Raw genomic sequence first — 19999 nt, 5'->3', positions numbered from 1 at the left:
ATTGGACGCTCTAAATTGTCCCTAGGTGTGAGTGTGGGCGTGGATGGTTGTTCGTCTCTGTGTGCCCAACCCCACACCGTGATCTAGTGTTATTGTATATTTATAATATGCGATATAATCGTGTTACTCAGAGGTGGATTAGGTCATTTAACTCCCCACTGAAGGCCCAAGTCCGAAACTCACTTATCGCCACGACTGCAGGTGCGTGTGAATACTTCGTAGACCATCGCTTTATGAAGAGAGGTCCATTGCAAATGTTTACACGCAGATCTGCCACATTCAATATGGCGGACGCTGTGTTGGGACAACGAACTGTCTACGTAACACTGTGTGCGGTTCTCCGGTAGAGGGCGGAGTGAGAGATGGAGCGTGGCAGCGGTGCTGGGCAGCACTGGAAGGGGTCCGACAGCCGGGCCAGCTGGGACACGGGCCGGGGCTGCACATGCTGCCCATGTTGCCCATGTTCAAGTTAGGAAAGCCATGCGAGAGTAGCCGAGTGACGGAGTGACGAAACCACAAAGCGCGCGCGCCCATTCAGCTCTGGCGTATTTATTATCATGATCTTTTTTTATATTAAAACAATTGCGTTGCATGACGTCATAGGCTTCTATCGCCCAACATGACCAGATGATGCAGCGCTCGTGGACAAGGTCTCCGGTTCTAGTAACGGGGTCTTCAATGGACCGGGTGAGAGAACTCTGATGGCTCTCCGCGTCCGGGGCCGGAAGGAGACACCGAGGGAAGCGTACAGCAGCAGGTTTCAGGAAAGCGTCGCGGTGTCCGCACACCGCGACGAAAAAGAAGCACCACGGTGCGGCTGTCGTGCTTTTCACCGGAGGGTACGAGCGGCAAGGGGAACATGGCCGCGCAGTCGGACGGTAAAGCCGGGGTGGGTTTCGCCCAGTTTTACGACGTCGATGCCGACGAGCAGCTGGACTCGGCCGCGATCCACATCTGCCAGTGCTGCCGCTCTTCGGCGTGCTACTGGGGCTGCCGCTCCGCCTGCCTCGGCTCGTTGCTGGGCGGGAGCCAACCCGCTGCCGTCGCGGGGGTCGGCGTCCGGGAGACTCACTGCCCACCCCGGGAGCAGCTGTGGCTGGACTGCCTCTGGATCATACTGGCCCTCCTCGTCTTCTTCTGGGACGTTGGCACAGACCTGTGCCTCGCAGTCGACTACTACCAGAGGCGGGACTACTTGTGGTTCGGCCTCACGCTCTTCTTCGTGCTGGTACCTTCGGTGCTGGTCCAGATTTTGAGTTTCCGCTGGTTTGTGCAGGACTACACTGGTGGGGGGCTCGGGGAGGTGGAGGGTCTAACGAAGCGGGGTGCGGTGGCTCTGGGGTGCCACTATCCCGGCAAGGACCGCTTGCAGCTGGCCATCATTTGGCTGTGGCAGGCCACTATACACATCCTCCAGCTGGGGCAAGTGTGGAGGTAAGTGGGCGTGGGTGTGCGTGGTGGTGGTTTCACAGCACTTGATACACACTATTCTCCAAACGCCTTTCACTCACACCCCTTTACACATGGCGTAGTTTAAATCGTTGACGATTGTGACTTAAATTATTCTTTTTTTTCCCCATTGAAATGAAGTGAAATGCCAAACCTGTTCCAGCCCCTAAAAATAACCACAATTTTTAAAAAATGTATTCATCAAGAAAGATAGCACTGTTTAGTATGTTGTTCACCAACCAACAGTCTGTGGATCAGTGGACAATTTGGTCCTGGGCCACAAATTACACTGCTTACCAAATGCTTACTAAATTGTTTAATCAGTAATGTAATTAAACATCCCTATTTTATTTCAGTGATTCCAAATAAGCACAGTTTTTTTTCCTCTCGCTCATCAGAAAAAAGACCTGGTAAAATCTGTATTTCACAAGCTTAACCACTTAAAAAACAAAATGTAAAGCAGATGTGTTCAAATAAAGTACGTAAAGACTTTTTTTGAAAATCAACGTCAAAAATACATTTAGGGAAACATAAAGCCATCTCTGATTAATATTTGTCGCTATGTTTTTGTTGATTTTTTTGTTTTTTGTAGTCTTGCACATATGCCAATCATGTATTTAATCACTTCCACCCTCGTGGGCATAGTTTCCGCCCATGAATATATGTCAAAAGTTAGTTTGTTGATATTTGGACAAGTTGAAAGTCAACAACATGCTGGGCATGTTACGCTATTCATGCTTATTGAAGCTTTCTACTCTTTTACTATTTTACTGGAAATTTACCAGTTACTTTGCAGTTGAGTACTGTTGAAGTATCAGTCAAGAATTCACCCCTTGTGTTGTTACTTGGGCATCCCCAACTCCCAAAAACAACAATGGCGTGTCGACCAACACCAACCCACTGCACTCTCGGTAGATCCTTGATGTAGCCCTTTGTTCAATGACTTCAATCTTCCCAGCACTGCTTTGATCTTAAGTGTATACTCGCCCCGGATGCTAACTACATCACGACCACAAATGCCATTCACTTCGTCACTAAACTACACTGTGGGCCCAAAGAGTAGATAATAGAGAACATACAGTATTCCAAACAGGATTCAGGCACTGAACTGCTAAACATTTGCTTTTTCACTTCTCTCAAATAGCGTTTCAGGGAAACCTGAAGCTTGCTCCTACCTAAAATTATAGTCACAAGAAAAAAAAATCGATCAGGCGACTAACTCTCCTAAATTGGGGCAATCTTCGGTCCACCACTCTGAAGGAGAAGTGTGCTGTCGAGTAGATAAAGCTGAGTGGGAGAAGAGCTTGCTTCACTACGACAGCTCGATGAGCAAGCCTCTCTCCAGGCTTCCTCACGCTTCAATTAATAGATACTACTTCCATGTCTGTGTGAAAACTCCCAATGAACTGTGCCTACAAATCATCCCCAAAAACTGGATAAGCGTTTTACAGATTATTAGACCCCCTTTGGAGCTGTGCAAAAAAGGGTAGCACCATGGACAGCATCAAACGTGTATGTGCATATCAGTGTGCTTGGTGAGCGGGTGGCTAAAAGTGTCAGTGTGCATGCTGTAGGTTATAGTTTTTGTGGGGTACATACAAACACATGCATGTACACGTTATTACATGCACACATTGATAGATAGGTTATGGACTCGGAGGGTTCTTGGTTTATACTGGAGTTGGGTTCCTATGGCGGCGATGTAAATTCGGGCCTAGGTTGTGGTCTATCACTAACCTACATTAATGCATTAGAGAAGTCATATTTATTTTTAATCATTTTAAATAATTAATAATTAAAGTAATTATTTTTATGAGAAATACTTTCAGGCTGTAAATATAAAGTAATCAAATAAAAGTTAAGTTGCGGCACCTGAACATGACGACTTGTTTTTCCACTGCTGCACAAACTAGTTCAGTGCTTGCCATTTATAACCTCGAATGTCATAATTACAATAAAAATGCAGATGAAAAACACTTCTAGGTCAGAATATAAAATAATTCAATGACGAAAAGGAAGTACGGCAGTAACAGTCTAAGTTCTTGTGCTGCATGACATTCATAACCTTGAAATATTGTGTTTCTGGCCAATTGTAATTAATAGGTAAAAGCATTGAAGTGGAAAAGAGCTGCTCTTTTACACATCTTTCTCTTTAGTCAGTGTTTCTGTCATGTCATGGGTGTACTTGATCTCAGGCCCAATGCACACTGAGCAAGATGTCAGAACGCGACTGAACTGATGTCGAACCAATCACAGTCAGCGACTCCCTGCCGAGCGCCTACCGATGCGCTGCAAGGGCACTACAAACCCCCAGTGTTCTTAGCGAGAAAGGACATTTTGAGGATTCACAATTTACTTTCAATGTACCACAAACAACCTGGTGCAATTGTCAAGAAACAATCAGATTGTCTAGGCCACTAGTGTCAACCTCAAGGCCCGGGGGCAAGTCCTGGTCTGCCACGTCATTTTATGTGGCCCGCAAAAGCAAATCATGTGTGTCAACTTCAATGATCCTTGCTAAAATCTGTTCCGAAATGTCGAATTGTCATGTGCAATAACGTTGAGATTTTGCAAGAAATTTGCTACCCTGTTCACACTCACTTGAACAATACAGTAAATATTCCCATCCCCGGAATTCTATGGAAAGGAATATCCTTCACCCGGAATAAAAAACCTATGCATTAACATTTTGACTACGATATTACGTGTTACCGGAACTTGCGTAAGCGGAAATTCCATTACCCGTAACCCGGATGGAGGTGTCATGCCGCGGGAGCTTAAATACACGCAACGCCCACCCGATGCGACGGAAAAGACTGACGCAGAAACAAGTTTTCACTTCGCGTTTTTCGATCATCAGATTCTAAACGACGACGTGCAAGTGAGTTTTTATTGCCGTGCGTTTTACTGTAATTGTGAATGATTTTAATATTCACTTACGTCCTGGAGAACGCGGCACTAGCTTAAAAGCAGCACCCACTCGACATGACCGAAGAAACGTGTTCGCTTCGCCGTTTTCATTCATCAGATTCGAAACGAAGACGTGTAAACAACTTTTTATTGGCGTGCGTTTTACTGTAATTGCGAAAGATTTTAACTTTATTCACTTACGTCGTGTAGATCATCGCATCGAAACGTAGAAGAACTGTAACGACTGGAGCGGAGCGAGTGAAATGCATCCGTTTGAGCGAGGCTGGACACAAAGTTAAAAAGATCCAGCAGACACTTGGAGTCGGAAAGACGCAACTTTAAAAAACAAGGCATCGATTCAACTCCTGATGACAAGCCACCATCCAGCAAGGAAGCAATGCAAATGGCAACAAAAATCCTTCAGTATTACCAGACATCGGTGATCAACGGGACAGTTACTTGCAACTAGCAAGAAAACTGTATGACATGCAGGCAAACATTGTCATAAACCAAAGAATGCATCCAACAAAACAATCCAAAATACACATTTTTTTCCCAAGACAGAAAAAAAATAAACATTAAAATACTGCATGTATTTTACTGTTGTGATTTTTTGGGGATACACCTGTATTGCAGTTTTTGTTATATAAACAGTTTTGGACAGTATATCTTTGTATTTTATTGATTGTGTTGTTACACGTGCATTTTGTCAACATCCTTGCAGGTTCATAAAGGACATGTACCATGCTCATTTCCCAAATGAGGAATTTCTGTTATCAGGACAAATTGGACAGCGCAAACACGAGTCCGTACTAGAGAATATTTACTGTAACTGAACAAACTAGTAATCCACCAATTTGTTGCGTACAAGTAATTATATGAGTTGATGATTAAACATTTATTCGGTTTCACTGTCGCAACGGCCCTCCGTATTCCAAAGAGGCCCGCGACAAAAATGAGTTTGAAACCCCTGGTCGAGGCCGTTATAATTCTACAGTGATGCCTTGAAATGCAAGGGTTTTTTTTAGATACAAGCTGTTATCCGGCTGATTAGTATTTATTTTATTTTAATTTTTCATTGACTTGCAAACAAAATTTTGAGATAAGAGCGCAGTATGGTGCTCGTGAACTCAACTCACTTCACTCAGGATGGGCAGGGAAAGATAACAAATATTGGGGACTCGAAATGGCGGCCGATACCAAGGTGCCCTCATGTGGCCATTTTAGTATCAAGGAGGAACTCAATGGCATGTGCACTTTTACTAATGTGAACTGTATCCACGTCAATCCTTTGATATGCTTGCTCATTAAGATACATTTTCCGTAAGTGTATGTAAGGTTTATATTAATGCTTAATCAAAATTGACCTGGATGTCATTTTTTTTTTCAACCTAAAATTAGGGTTTGTTTTAAAAACAATCAAAACATCGTGTAGCATAAATGAAACAAATCTGGCAGTTAAATATGACGCACATTCAACTACGAGTAACACAAACACAAATATGACAAGGATTACTGTCCTTACAACGTCATGAATTAAATGCACTACGCAATGCATTCTCGGAACCCGGCGGCCTATTTTAAAATGAATTTCTCTTCAGCTTTTACTTGCATAAAACCTCACATTTCAGCAGATCAGCTCACCAGTCCTCACAACGTTGACCTGATTCTAGTTTGCCAGCTAATGGACATTTTTAACAGACCCAGAAAGTGAGTGTTAATGTTTTTTCAGATGTTCTTTTATCTTCCACCGGATCCCCACAGGGATGTGTTCTCTCACCGCTTTTAATTGTTTTATGTACAAATGAGTGTCAGGGTCATCAAGTGGATAGATTCATAATCAAATTTGCAGATGAATCTGTTATTGTGTCACTTTTAAATAATGATGGTAATGTGGTTGGTGCTTTTCGTGATTGGTGTGATCGTTCTTTCTTAGAAATCATTGTTTTGTTTTTTTTAAAGAAAAGAAATGTTCATTTAGAAGTAAGTCTTCTCCTTGCTCTCATGTCCTTATCGATGGCCAACCTGTTGGGATAGTTAAAAATTATAAATAGTTATGGATCATTCTTGACACCAAGCTCACTTTTGATGCCCACATTGACTCTGTTTGTGCTTCGGCCACTCAGCAAATTTACTTTTAAAGGAATCTTTGGGGTTCCCTTTTTTGATTGTGCTTTGATTTTTTTTTTTTTGAATTCTTGTTTTATTGATTCTGTTTTAACATTTTCTTTTATTTGTTGGTATGGATCCCTTGCTTGAAAGAACAAAAATTGCTAACACCACAGTGTGTGCAGTAAGATGGGAGGCCTAAATTTACAGGATCTTTCCTCACTTTATCGACTGAGAGTAGCAGAAAAGGCCCGTTCCATCACAACAGATTGCATCCTCTGTCTGCTGAATACAAACTGCAGCCTCAAGGGCGCAGATACATCATGGCCAGGTGCGGGACAAAGAGATGTAAGAAATCATTCAGACCAGTTTTCATTGCCCTTACAAATAGCATGATACCACACTCTGCATACTGTGCTATTGTATTTTATGTTGTGTTAACGTGTGTGTGGATTATTGGTGTGTCCTTATGTTGACTGGTGGCCGTAAAAGGAATTGCCCCTTGTGGATAATAAAGTTCACCTTGACCTTGACCGTCCTCTGAGATATAAACAATAGATATGACACTCCTGCGCCTATGGCGGCGCCAAAACTAGTATGGGCAATGCTACATTCCATGTTCGTGGATGTCACAAAAACAAAACAAAACGACAACAACACCAACAACAAAATAAATCAAGAATGCACATTGTGTATTGATAGCTTCCGTTTTAGCATTAAAAAAGTAAACTGTGAAAACTGGTTGAGAAATGAGCAAGTTTTGACTTACTCTCAATGCACTTGCATTGCCTTTGATGGGAACTCGCTGAACTGGGCTGCTACTGTGTGTCATATCACCTTAGTTGAAATGTGTGTGCTTTTGTAGCACGTGAATAGCTTGCCAATCATTAATGTGATAGAATGAGGGTCCATTAGTATTAGAATGGGCGGCCCGGTAGTCCAGTGGTTAGCACGTCGGCTTCACAGTGCAGAGGTACCGGGTTCGATTCCAGCTCCGGCCTCCCTGTGTGGAGTTTGCATGTTCTCCCCGGGCCTGCGTGGGTTTTCTCCGGGTGCTCCGGTTTCCTCACACATTCCAAAAACATGCATGGCAGGCTGATTGGATGCTCTAAATTGTCCCTAGGTGTGAGTGTGAGTGTGGGCGTGGATGGTTGTTCGTCTCTGTGTGCCCTGCGATTGGCTGGCAACTGATTCAGGGTGTCCCCCGCCTACTGCCCGTAGACGGCTGGGATAGGCTCCAGCACCCCCCGCGACCCTAGTGAGGATCAAGCGGTTCGGAAAATGGATGGATGGATAGTATTAGAATTTAGCTTCCGTATGCTCCAGACTTACTTTATTTACAGGTCACCACACAATGCATGACATCAAATTACTGTTGAATTGAACAGTCTTCAGAACAGGATGACAAGCTTGTGTTGCTCAAACTCTGGTTAAATGGAAGGCGCTACCTAAATGTATTCCTCGAAAATAAGTTGGACTTCTGCATATTTTGATTAAGAGTTTTTCTCAAGTGTGAATATTTCATTTTTTTTATTCAGTCTATTCCGCTTATCCGAGGTTGAATCAACGGGGCAGCAGCTGAAGCGGGGAAACCCAGACTTCCCTCTCCCTAGCTACTTCGTCCAGCTCTCTCAGGCATTCCCAAGGCAACCGGTAGACATAGTCTCTCCGGCGTGTCCTGGGTTTTCCTCGGGGCCTCCTCCAATGGGGACATGGCTGGAACACCTTACCAGGGAGGCGTCCAGGTGGCGTCATGACAAGATGCCTGAGCCTCCTTATCTGGCTCCTCTCAATGTGGAGGATGACTAAGCTTCTCACCTTATCTCTAAAGGAAAGCCCAGCCAATTTGCAGTGGAAACTCGTTTTGGCCCCTTGTATCCGGCATCTCATTCTTTCGGTCACGACCCACAGCTTGTGACGGTGGGTGAGGGTAGGAACACACAAGTAGATCGAAATGATAAATCGAGAGCTCGCTCTTCACCACGACGGACCAATACAGAGTCTGCATCAATGCAGACGTTGCACTGATCCACCTGTCGAGCTCTCGCACCATCCTCCACTCACTCGTAAACAAGAACCCAAGATACCTGAACTCCTCCACTTGGGGCAGGATCTTATCCCCGCCCTGGAGAGGGGCACTCCACCCTTTTCCGACTGAAGACCATGGTCTCAGATTTGGAGGTGCTGATTTTCATCCCAACTGCTACACAGTCGGCTGTGAGCCACTCCGGTGAGAGTTGAAGAAGCAAAAAGTACCACATCATCTGCAAAAAGCAGAGATGTAATCATGAGACGACCAACCCGGATGTCCTCAACACCTTGGCTCCACCTAGAAATTCTTTCCATAAAGGTTATGAACATAATTGGTGACAAACGGCAGCCTTGGCAGTGTCCAACCCTCAGTGGAAACGAAGCCGACTTACTGCCGGTAATGCGGGCCTGCATCTTCGATCAGTTGACAGCTCTGCCCCTCTCTTCACCCGAGTGTTCAAAACATGCATCCGCAAATCCGTTGACACCACCATAAAGTCGCTCATCAAACTGCAGTCGATGGTGTCCTGATGCCAAGTGCACATACTGCACTGTATACCCTTCCTGGCTGAACTCTTGGATAAGATTCGTTTATGGTGTCCACTTGCCTCTGGGCAGACAGAAGCTTGAGTAGCAGCTATGCTGTTGTGTTTGTGTGCGCATGTGTGTTTGTTTACCTCCTGCTGAGAGGAGAAACACCAGTGCAGCTTTTCAGCTTGGCCAGTTTTAAGGGTTAAATCGACCACCCTTCTACTTGTCCACGCACACACACACGCACGCCAACTCCAGCCACTCCAACTTGCGAGCACCCCTCTCACACTGCTGAATGGACTGTGCTACCTAGGAAAAGAGGAGGAACATGGAGAGAGGGGGCAGGGGAAAGCCTTCAGACTGATTGAGATGGATCGTTAAGAGATGGAGAGAGGCTGTGGAGAGGATGGAGGAGGGGAAAGAGATGAGGGAGGAAGGAAGTGAGAAGAAGGGAAAGTCGAAAAGAGTGGATGGAGGCGAATGGGAGGAGGGAGGAAGAAGAGAATGGAAGGGATGAGATGGGAAGAGGATGAGGCGGGAAAAGGTTACTTGCGCACAATACCAGTAAAAGGGGGATGGGAGAAGAAAAGGGAAAGTGCTTGGGGGAGGGTTGATGCAGAAGATCCACACTTACTGTTTGTAATTATCGAATGCAAGCAGCTGTCAGGGTGACCCACTACTCCATCTTTAAACCAAAAGGCTGTTGTGTTGTGTTTACGCCCCAGCCAAACATCATAGTCTTTATTATATATATTTTTTAAAAATCGCAATAATTCTCGAGTCAAGGTCACAAGCACATTTTGATGAAAAAGGTCAAAGCAGGATCCATGCTACTCTCAGGGCGTGCATGTATATCCACTTTGGATGCTGTATTATTCATGCTATGTGGATGTAACTGTTACTTTTTGCAAAGCAGAGGACTCTTAATGGCAACACATGCTATCAAAGCGTGCACTGACGCCTATGCACACGGAAAATATCATTGTAGTACACAGTACGCACACATCCACACAAACACATGCACTCGTGACTAAGAGCCCAAGGGCACTTTAATTGAAATCCTACATTCACCCACACGAGCCGTAACTGTATCTTAACAACAAAGTATCCAGCATCTTTTGCTTGTCTGCATGGTTATTCACAGGACGAAAAAAAGCATCAAAATATGTGTCGCCCATCTTCATGCTTCTCCCATTTAAATGATCTCTGTCGTTGATCTGGTTCAAATAGGGGAAAGGAAGTGCAAAAGGATGCTCGACCTGAAGAAAGATAGAATGGAAAAATGCGGAACCACATTTCTGCTTGATATTATTTGCTATTTGCGTGGCAAATTTCATCGATATAGTGTACATGGTACATGCATGCGAAATGTACAATTTTACCGCTCTGCCTAATATGACCTGGTTTCATTTTTTTAGGTCAAGTGAATTTCATTCATTTCCAAAGTTTCATTGAATATGCTTCTTTTAATTTTAGTTGTATCATAATTTATCATAACAAACCAACTCCCGTTAATAATATTTGCAAAATCGGATAACTTAATGTCATGCAAGATGCTTCTCCTACACACTGCACTTTATAATGAGGTGCAATGAAAGATTCAATCATCATTTCTGGCTTCAGAGAGACGACAACACACTAAATGATGTTGTGAGAGAAGAATGTAGTTGTGATCTCCACTCAAAATTATTTGTCAAAACTGGCTATTATCATCTCTATATAAACCAGCTGGTTAAGGTATACAGTACGATCCTAATGAATTGATTAGTTAAGTCTATTTATTACCTCTGACTGCTGCAGGTACATCAGGACACTCTACCTTGGCCTGATGTCGCGGCGGCAGAAGGAGCACCAGCGCCGCTGGTACTGGGCCATGATGTTCGAGTATGCAGACGTCAACATGCTTCGGCTGCTGGAGACTTTCCTGGAGTCGGCGCCTCAGCTGGTCCTGCAACTGTGCATCATGATCCAGGAGAACCGTGCCGAGACACTGCAGTGTAGGTGGACGAGGAGATACCTTGACATGGCGCGCAAAAAGAGCACACACAAGAGCTGTGCGAATGCGATTCATACCCTTTGTGCTTGGGAATTTGGGTGATGATGCAGCCGCTTTTTAGATTCTGAGTGTTTTGTTATGGAAAGCACAATCATTTAAAGTGTTGGTGTTGCGTTGCTGGCCAGTGAGCTTGCTTTGTCATCCAGGAAATTGGTCATTCGTGGGGTCACCCGCTCACGGCAAGTGAAAATATGTCAAATGTTTTGAAGGCAAGGGCGCACAGTAGCTGAGATGTGAACATGATACGGCAACAAACCATACTCACGTCAAATTCCACGCCATAATACTATCGGGTAGGTGATTTCACCGAGCCAAACTTATGGTAAATTAGAAAAATAAATAAAATAATGGGAATTACATTACACTGCACTGTGAACATAATCCTAACTACATTGGGGGAAGCGTTACAAAAGAAAAAAACCCTCTTGTTGTACATGTTGTAATCATTTTCAATTTCAAGGTTTTATAATTTAGCTCACACCTCAGTATGAGGCAGTAGGGGCTGTATGATTTCTCGCAGCCAATCGGCTCAGAAAAATACTGATAATTGTAACAATGACTTGAAGCATAACGCTACTATCAAATGAGTAAAACATCTTGTAATGTCCAATTATTATCCGTGTGTGATTCTTGTGAGTCTTTCAAGAAGTTACCTTTTGGTTCAAGTTAAAGACAACCCCCACAAGCTCAACCTAAATTTGTGTCGACTCACTTTAACTTTCTCCAAACTTTGTTCCAAAAGGATTCAACTCGGAGGAAGTGAAGCATGAGTCTTGTCTGTCTCCCGCAGGCATCTCCTCCCTCGCCTCGCTCCTGTCTCTCGCCTGGGTCTTGGCCTCCTACCACAAACTGTTGCGGGACTCGCGTGATGACCAGCGCAGCATGAGCTACCGCGGGGCCCTGCTGCACCTCTTCTGGCGCCTCTTTACCATCTCGTCCCGCGTCCTCTCACTCGCCCTCTTTGCGTCGCTCTTTCACATCTACTTTGGCATCTTTGTGGTGGTCCACTGGTCCGCCATGGCCTTCTGGGTGGTGCACGGGGGCACCGATTTCTGCATGTCCAAGTGGGAGGAGGTGCTTTTCAACATGGTGGTGGGCATTGTCTACATCTTCTGCTGGTTTAACGTGAAGGAGGGCCAGACGCGACACAGAATGATTACGTACTACACGGTGGTGTTGGCCGAGAACACCATTCTCACTGGCCTGTGGTGAGTTCAAAACATGAACAAATGTGACAGCTTATCAACCTGGTCTCTTTGTGGCGATCAAGACATGAGCAGAACTCTGCCCATGTTGAAAATTCCGTGCCCCGTGAAATCATAGCAGCACTTCGATGTGTACGTTGTTTCCTTGTAACGTTTCCTGCTCATGACAACTCATAACTCACATAAATTGGTGAAGTCGTGTCTACCAGATTGTGGCCATTCCACGGACAGAGGACACTTGGCTTTTCATACCATCTGATTTACATGTTGCGTTCTGGGGAATAGGCACATTGTTTGTCAAGCAGCTGACAAAGGACGCTCTTTAGACTGAATGGAGTCAGTTCTGCTAGTCACAGTCTAAAAAAGGCACATGCAGCTCATCGCTCTACCTGCTTCAACCACAACATGTTAAACACTGAACCTGTGATTGGTCGTGCAGCCCATGTGACATCACACTGTTTGTCCTGCATCTGTTTTAAACAATACGAATTACTGTACATCAAATCTAAAATATGCATACTGGTGCCGGGCGGCACGGTGATGGACTGGCTATCACGTCCGCCTCACAGTGCAGCGGTGCAGGGTTCAGTTCCGATTCCGGCCTCCCTGTGTGGAGTTTGCATGTTCTCCCTGTGCCTGTGTGGGTTGTCTCCGGTTTCCTCCTCGATTCCGAAAACATGCGTGGCAGGTTAATGGAACACTCGAAATCGTCCCTAGGTGTGAGTGTGAGCGCGGATGTCTTGTTCGTCTATGTGTGCCCTGCGATTGGCTGGCAACCAGTTTAGGGTATACTTCGCCAACTGCCCGATGACAGCTGGGATCGGCTCCAGCACACCCGCGACCCTCTTGAGCAGAAGCGGATTAAAAAATGGATGGACGTATCGGAAAGCAGCACAGGCAAGGTGTGCTCCACTTTTTACCCAAAGTCAGCTCACCTGTGACCTGATAACAAGTGGTGTCGAGGTGATGAGGCAGGCAAGAGATGATAGTCGCAGACTAGGTGTAATTTAACCAAATGCAAGAGTGTAAAATACGGCTTGAGTCAAGATTTTAAAATACACCAAAATTATTGACCTATATCAAGTAAGTACTAACATGACTGTGCCCACACGCAGGTACACCTACAGGGACCCCGTGCTGACCGACTCATACGCCGTCCCGGCGTTGTGCGGCGTCTACCTGACGTTTGCTGGCGGCGTTCTGGTCATGCTGTTGTACTACGGCTTCCTGCACCCTGCCACTGCCCACCTCCACCCAAGCCCCGCCTCCTCCTGCTGCGCCCAGCTGCTTTGGGGTCTTCCCCTTCCCCCCTCTGCACCACCAACCGCCCCACCTACACCTGCACACATGACCAAGTCCCAGACAGAAGAGGATGTGGCTGAGACGTGTCTTCCCGTCTTCCAGGTGAGGTCAGTGCCCCCCACTTCCAAGCCCGAGGGCCCACTTATAAAGATCGACATGCCCAGGAAACGTTACCCGGCGTGGGATGCCCACTACGTTGACAGACGCCTGCGAAGGACTATAAACATCCTGCAGTACATCACACCGGCCGCAGTGGGCATCCGCTACCGCGATGGACCCCTGCTGTACGAACTTCTACAGTACGAGTCTTCGCTTTGACACGCACACACCAATGAGTGCGCACGCAACACACACTGTGAAGAGACATGTTGGTGTTCATGGATGGTCACATTCAGAGAGGAATAAGAAACGCACACGTCACACTTGGTATAAGCACAGAGACACTCAAGCAATCTGTCATACTTCAATGCACACACCCTCATAAAAACACGCACATTCCTTGCAAGCACCTTCAACCTGCAAGTCCCCTGGCCCTGACTCAACAAGCTGCCTCAGTGGGAGTCCATTGAGAACTCCTCCTCTCTTTTTTCCATGTGTCAGTTTCAGAAACATGAACATATTCACACCAGATTTATTTGTTCCCCACTGTTTCTATTGTATCACACACAAATTCACAAGTACCTCTACAAAGATGAGACAGTGAAAAAAAAAGCAATGTAAATTAATGTCAACCTGGGTTGTTGCAGGGATTAAGTCCCTTTCTATACAAGCAACCAAAACATCGCTACTGTCATTCAAAAAAGGATGTGTAAAAAAATAATCGGATGGCTTTCAAAAAAATCTGAGTTCCATAGACTAGACTAATTTGAGCCAATGCTCAAATTTCCTGCCAATGAATGTGTATGGTGGGCAATCACAAACTGGAGAGGAAGGGAGAAAAAATGATGTCTGTCGTCCCTGTTATCCTTAGAGGAGGCATCTTAAGACAATGGGGCCCTCTTTTCATGCCCAGGGTCAAGTCTAGCGCAAAACGGAATTTAACTGTTTGCATGGTTGGAGTTTTCTTTCTTTTGGAAGGGGGCATTCGCGCCGTTGTGGGAGGCAACGCAGCCGACTTGATTGCCATCCAAAGGAAGCCTCATTCCCTTTAAATTCAGAGCACAAGAAGCGCATGGTCTACATAATGGAAGGACTCGCTGGAGTCCAACCATGAGAGCGACGCGTGCAAAGTACATTTAAAATGAACCACAGGATCTCTACTTGCAGATTATATAAAGTTTAGGTGTCAAAGTCAAGGCCCGGGAGCCAGATCTGGCCCGCCACATCATTTTATGTGGCCCGCGAAAGCGAATCAAGCATGTCAAGTTCCATGATGCTTGCTAAAGTCTAAACCAAAATTTCAAATTGTCATGTATATCACAATAACAGTCATTATTCTTGACTTCTGATTTTAAAAATAGATATCCATCAATTTGTTGTGCGCTGTGTATGTAATATGTGGAGGGGATTAAACATTTATACGGTTTCCCAAAATTTATAACGGCCCTCCAATGGAAACGGTAACTACAATGTAGTCCGCGACAAAAATGAGTTTGACACCCCGGATATAAAGTGTGTCGTTATAAAGTGGGCCATTGGAGACCGCCTTCTACCCCGATCGTGTGTCCGTATGTGACAAAACCATAGTTGTGTTCCGGTCAGGAATGTGCTTTTATGAAATATATTTAAGATGATAATCATTTGTTCAATTAATTTCTACAATGATTCAGAGGGATTGACACACACAATGTTCTTTGCTTTGATCTGGTCTAAATTGTTGTCTACTTTCTCTCACCAAATTATCAGGGGCGTGTGGAAGAAAATGCCTTCAGCCAGCTGGGATGCCCAAGCGGGGCACAGAACGGTTTGCCAAATTCTCAAAGGCGCTAAGTTAAACTTGCCCTATCACAAAAATGAAGATAGACCAATTTCTACGCCAAGCGCATGTGCACCTGTCTACGAAAACAGGGCCCGATGTCTGAAATAAGATGGACGACATAATATGGAGTTCAAGCAAATATATTCAACAAATGCTAGATCATGACCAAAAGGAAATTTCAACAAGAGCAAATGTAAGCCTATTTATGTGATTTTTCGTCTCTTGACGCATGAGAGTACCCACTCATCGAAAGCCACCTACAGATAAGCTGTGCTTTTTTTATTTTTGTTATTTTTTTAATTCCAAGCTGTTACATTGGCAGGAGAAAACATGTGTACAGAGCCTTAGTCATCTCTTGAGCACACTTGGTCAGTGCGCCAGCCGCATGAGCACGTCATGATGACCGCAAACAGAGAGTCTTTGAATTAAGGGGTGGTACTGGTTCGGGAGTGTTTTTGGAATCAAAAGATTTATTTTATTTTTTTTAAACATGATGCAACGTGAAGAATACATACGGACATTATTATTTTTGCTGTCTGGGGAACAGGCACACAAAAGAGCTCAAATGAGTCAAAAATGAAAATACAATGTTGACGTTAAACCTGAAGCTACTTTTTGTTTGCATTGACTAAAACTGACCAAATGTATACTGGTGGTCTTAGAACCATAAACAAAGATTTAAATAGCGTTGCTATTGAACAACTATTTGGGGTTGCTAAAGGAAGAAGTCAATGTTTTAAATCTTTGGGAAAATTCAAATTCCCTCCAATACAAATTACTGTCGTATTGTATTTTGTCCAAAGTTTTTGTTATTGTTTTCAATGACTCATGAGGGTGATGTTATACATGTGATGCACTTTTCTTTCATTCTTAGTTACGTTTGCACTGGGCTTCACCTGCCTTATTCATTTATGTTGCCAAATATGGTCATGTGCTCTATCGGGGCGACGCCATGGAAAAGGTACAGTTGAGATTGCAACTCATTTTAAGTATCCACACTACCAATGAATTATTTCATACCACTTTCCGTGGTGCTACAGTTCATTTGCTGCCAACAGACGAGTAGATTAGTCAGTGTGAAGATGCAATCGAGTCATACAGTATGTTCACATGCAGATATGTGACACACATACAAGCGTCATCAAGGTGCAAAAGGGCAGATTGTCACTTTGGATTTTATGGTGCAACTCGAGTACTGCCTTCAGTTAGTGGCCATTAGGCTGCAGCCACACACACCATTGCTATGCAACTCTCTCCTTGTAGGGAGATGTGCTTAGTTAACGCGCTCACAACAGTTTTGTCCTGTAGAGCAGGGTGCTAATTTGTTTGTGCATACGGTGAAAAGTAGTGTAAGAACAACATGGGACGTATCCCATCCTCACTACTTGAACACACAAACGCATACGGTGACCCCTTTACAGTTTGGGAAGAGATTCTATTGGTGCTATCAAGTGAAGATTGCTAGGTTGTATCGTCATGGTTACAGTCACACGGCAAATTCAGCAAAATACCGTCTGTGCTGTGAGCTCCACATTTAAGCAGCAACACTCTCTGTGTGGATGTGGACGTTTTTCGAAGGGAAACTCCGGGGGGCGTTGCTGCGACACGCTCCATGGCAAGCGCTGTCTGAGTCGGGATTTGTTTGTGTGCTAACCCAACATACTGTGCCATAACAAAGAAAAAAACCCAGCCCCGAATTTATGTGTCCAAGTGAGTGTGGATTGTCTGTAAAGTGTTTGGTAGGTGCTATGTTCACATACTAAGCAACCGCCCGAACAACCACTCTGCCACATCCAGATAGCTCCAGCTAATCAGGTGTTTCACAGCCAAATCAGGTCAAACACAACAAAGAAGTACTGTCAGTTTTCCACTTTAATATAAGAGGTTTCTTTACTGTTCATGAAGGGCAGCCTTTTTGTGCAGAGAATATCACATTTACAAGTGTTTGCAAAACTGACAAAGACACTTCACACAGTCTTGGCTTGAGAACCTGACTGTTGAAGATCATTCTCTTTGTCCTCCAAAAATATGTTTCGACTCACTATTCATCCATACTGTGAAGCGCCACATCCATTTTGTAACAAAAAGTGTGTCGCGCGGCAAGCACTCTACACCTCTCATCATCAGTAAACTGCAGTGACCCAGTTCCACTGGCAGCTAAACATGTCAGTGACACAGGATGCGGTACAAGCTGCAGGTGACGATGGTCCGATCCTTTCATTCGCCGCACGTTTCTATTCACATCCTTCTGATACAAACTGACGTTACTTTCTTCTGCCCAAAGAGTCTGATTCCAGAGGGTTTACTCCTGTATTTTTATTCAGGTCAGAAAAACACCATTCCGCCGCGAGGCAATTGTAACATTTCTGACATGGGTCGCCGATATTGAGGATAATATGAAGACAAGCTCTTGATTGTAGATTTTAACAATGATCTACAACTGCTGATGTTTATGGCTTTTCTCTGTCATAATTCATTCCGGTTGTCTTTTGGTCCTCCGTATATTAAAGGTCCTATTAAAATAAAAGTAAAAAAAATATCAAATGTTTGTAATTCTTAAATGAGTAAAAGGCCATCATTTAGGGCAACCGCTGAAATACAAGCGCCATCGTGGTGGCTTTTTAAAGGCAAAAACTGTCAATGTCTTAATACCTCTGATCGACTGTAAGCGTCCTGCTTTGCATGTGTGGTGCTCAGACTTGATTGTAGCCTCAGGTATCTCCTTATCGCTTCTGTTTAGCTACAGGCGACTCTGCATCACTGTACGTGCAAAAGGTCCCTCCGTTTCAGTGCGGTGTTTTTTCCCTGTTGTATGGCTTCGCATTCACAGCTGTGCAAGATCACACCTGCACAGCTTCTGGGCACCCTTGCGTTTCATATCAGTTGTTTGCCTTTTTTTTTTTTTTTTAATCATGCGGTGCAAAGGAGGATACATTTGTGTTACTTGTTTGCATTTGTAACCACTGACCGATTCTTTAAATTAGCTGGGAAGGGGTTTAAAAAAAAGTGAAAGGTAACTGGGGGAAAAAATTGGGATCCCCGCCTGCAGAATGTGCATCCTATCATGAAGAAACAGAACTTTTTGTGCTTTTAGTACTTAAATGTTCCACGATCAGGGTTTGCAAAGCATATGATGCCTATGTGAGGCTATGTTTGTGTGTATCGCATTTTATGAAGCTACATTTCAAAAAAGAAAGATTGTTCCACAATTGTGAACGTATCATCACTTACTATAGTTGCATCAGGGTGAAAAACGATTTAATTTTAGGCTGGGGGAGGGCGGGGCTAATGCTTTTCTACTGTGGTCTTGAGCTGGAAATTAAATAGCTGTAGAAACTGTGCTAAATATGTGCTAAAGTAGCTTTTGAGTTCTTGTGGCACTTTGATTGTAAATAGCTATTTTGCGTGGACTCGTCAGTTTCCTCAAGATTGGCTGAGTTGACTTATAGATTGCTCATTCCGAGGCTAGTAAGTGTTCTCTATAAATATCCAGAATGTACGGGGAGAAAAGAAAAATACAATACAGTAGAGGTGTTTTTGTAGGAGTCTGTGCCAACGTGTTGTCCTAAATAGAAGTACAATGATAGATGAGACGAGTCTCTGAACACACGCTTACGTTTCGGGAAGGCTTCTGCCAAGGTGGCGATCGGATTACTCATTCACATGCAATGAAATAAAAGCATTTGAATCGATTGTACCCCCAGTTGGAGCACACAAAGAAGCTGGAATTTGATTCAATTGCTGGCAACGCGGCTACAGCGTCATAGCTTGCTTTGCATGAAACGTAAAAATCGCTTGTTTGAGGTTCGTCCCAACTTTGAAGCAAGCCAATTTTCATGGAAGGGTTAAATGTGAGATTTTATTTAATCACATTATGCGTGGAGAAGGAAGTTGAGTGAGGGGTACAGTCATCAGCCATGTTAAATGTCGGTGCACCTCACAATTATCCAGGAACCAACCTGTCTTCGGGGAGAAAAAAAAATCTAAACTCACACCAAATGTCTCAGTGGAAACACAAGCATGCATTGTGTATGGCTGGTTTCTTTCTATACTGTGTCTACAATATTATCAAATCATTCTGGGAAAGAGTTGAATATTTTTCACAAATGGCTCAGCTGTGGCCAGTATTGCAAATTATTTTTTTTACAATACCTCCTGAAAATAAAAGTCTATTTATCTGCAAAGATTTACAGTGACGTACAGAACCACGTGATGACACGTCGAATAATGTAAACGACAGAAACTATTCGTTTGGATTTTAAAACAAGAGTATGTATGTCAGTCTTGTTTGATATACAGTACTTCCCTTTTGTTACACCGTATTGTTTGTTGTGTCTGCAATGGAGAAAATATATATATATATATATGAAATAAAGAATTATGAATTAATTTTCCAAATGTTTGCCATATTTTCCTTTCCTTTGAAGTAAGCTTAAAAATAAACTTTTCAGGAATTGTATTCACACACAGACAAAAAATCTCATCATT

The 19999-nt window shown here is 44.0% G+C and overlaps 1 protein-coding gene across 1 annotated transcript; it reads left to right on the top strand.

Moving 5' to 3' along the window:
• The first annotated feature begins 426 nt into the window (after positions 1-426).
• On the top strand, positions 427-19900 carry LOC147211335 (XK-related protein 6-like). The gene is made up of 4 exons (XM_086126034.1): positions 427-1434; positions 10831-11027; positions 11877-12294; positions 13407-19900. Exons 1-4 carry the CDS (start codon positions 860-862, stop codon positions 13909-13911), a joined length of 1695 nt encoding a protein of 564 aa, XP_085982160.1. The 5' UTR covers positions 427-859; the 3' UTR covers positions 13912-19900.
• The last annotated feature ends 99 nt before the right edge of the window (positions 19901-19999 follow it).

This window comes from Hippocampus guttulatus, chromosome 1, assembly GCF_054856545.1.
Source record: "Hippocampus guttulatus isolate MCC_2025c chromosome 1, RoL_Hgut_1.0, whole genome shotgun sequence".
Taxonomy (NCBI): domain Eukaryota; kingdom Metazoa; phylum Chordata; class Actinopteri; order Syngnathiformes; family Syngnathidae; genus Hippocampus; species Hippocampus guttulatus.
Note: the sequence above shows the minus strand (reverse complement) of the source record. Positions and strands in the feature narration are given on the sequence as shown.

Excerpts from the sequence above, each read along its gene's own strand:
- LOC147211335 (XM_086126034.1), top strand. The coding sequence starts at position 860 with ATGGCCGCGCAGTCGGACGGTAAAGCCGGGGTGGGTTTCGCCCAGTTT. Across the intron at positions 11,028-11,876 it reads CCGTGCCGAGACACTGCAGT|GCATCTCCTCCCTCGCCTCG; the intron begins GTAGGTGGACGA and ends TGTCTCCCGCAG. Across the intron at positions 12,295-13,406 it reads ACCATTCTCACTGGCCTGTG|GTACACCTACAGGGACCCCG; the intron begins GTGAGTTCAAAA and ends GCCCACACGCAG.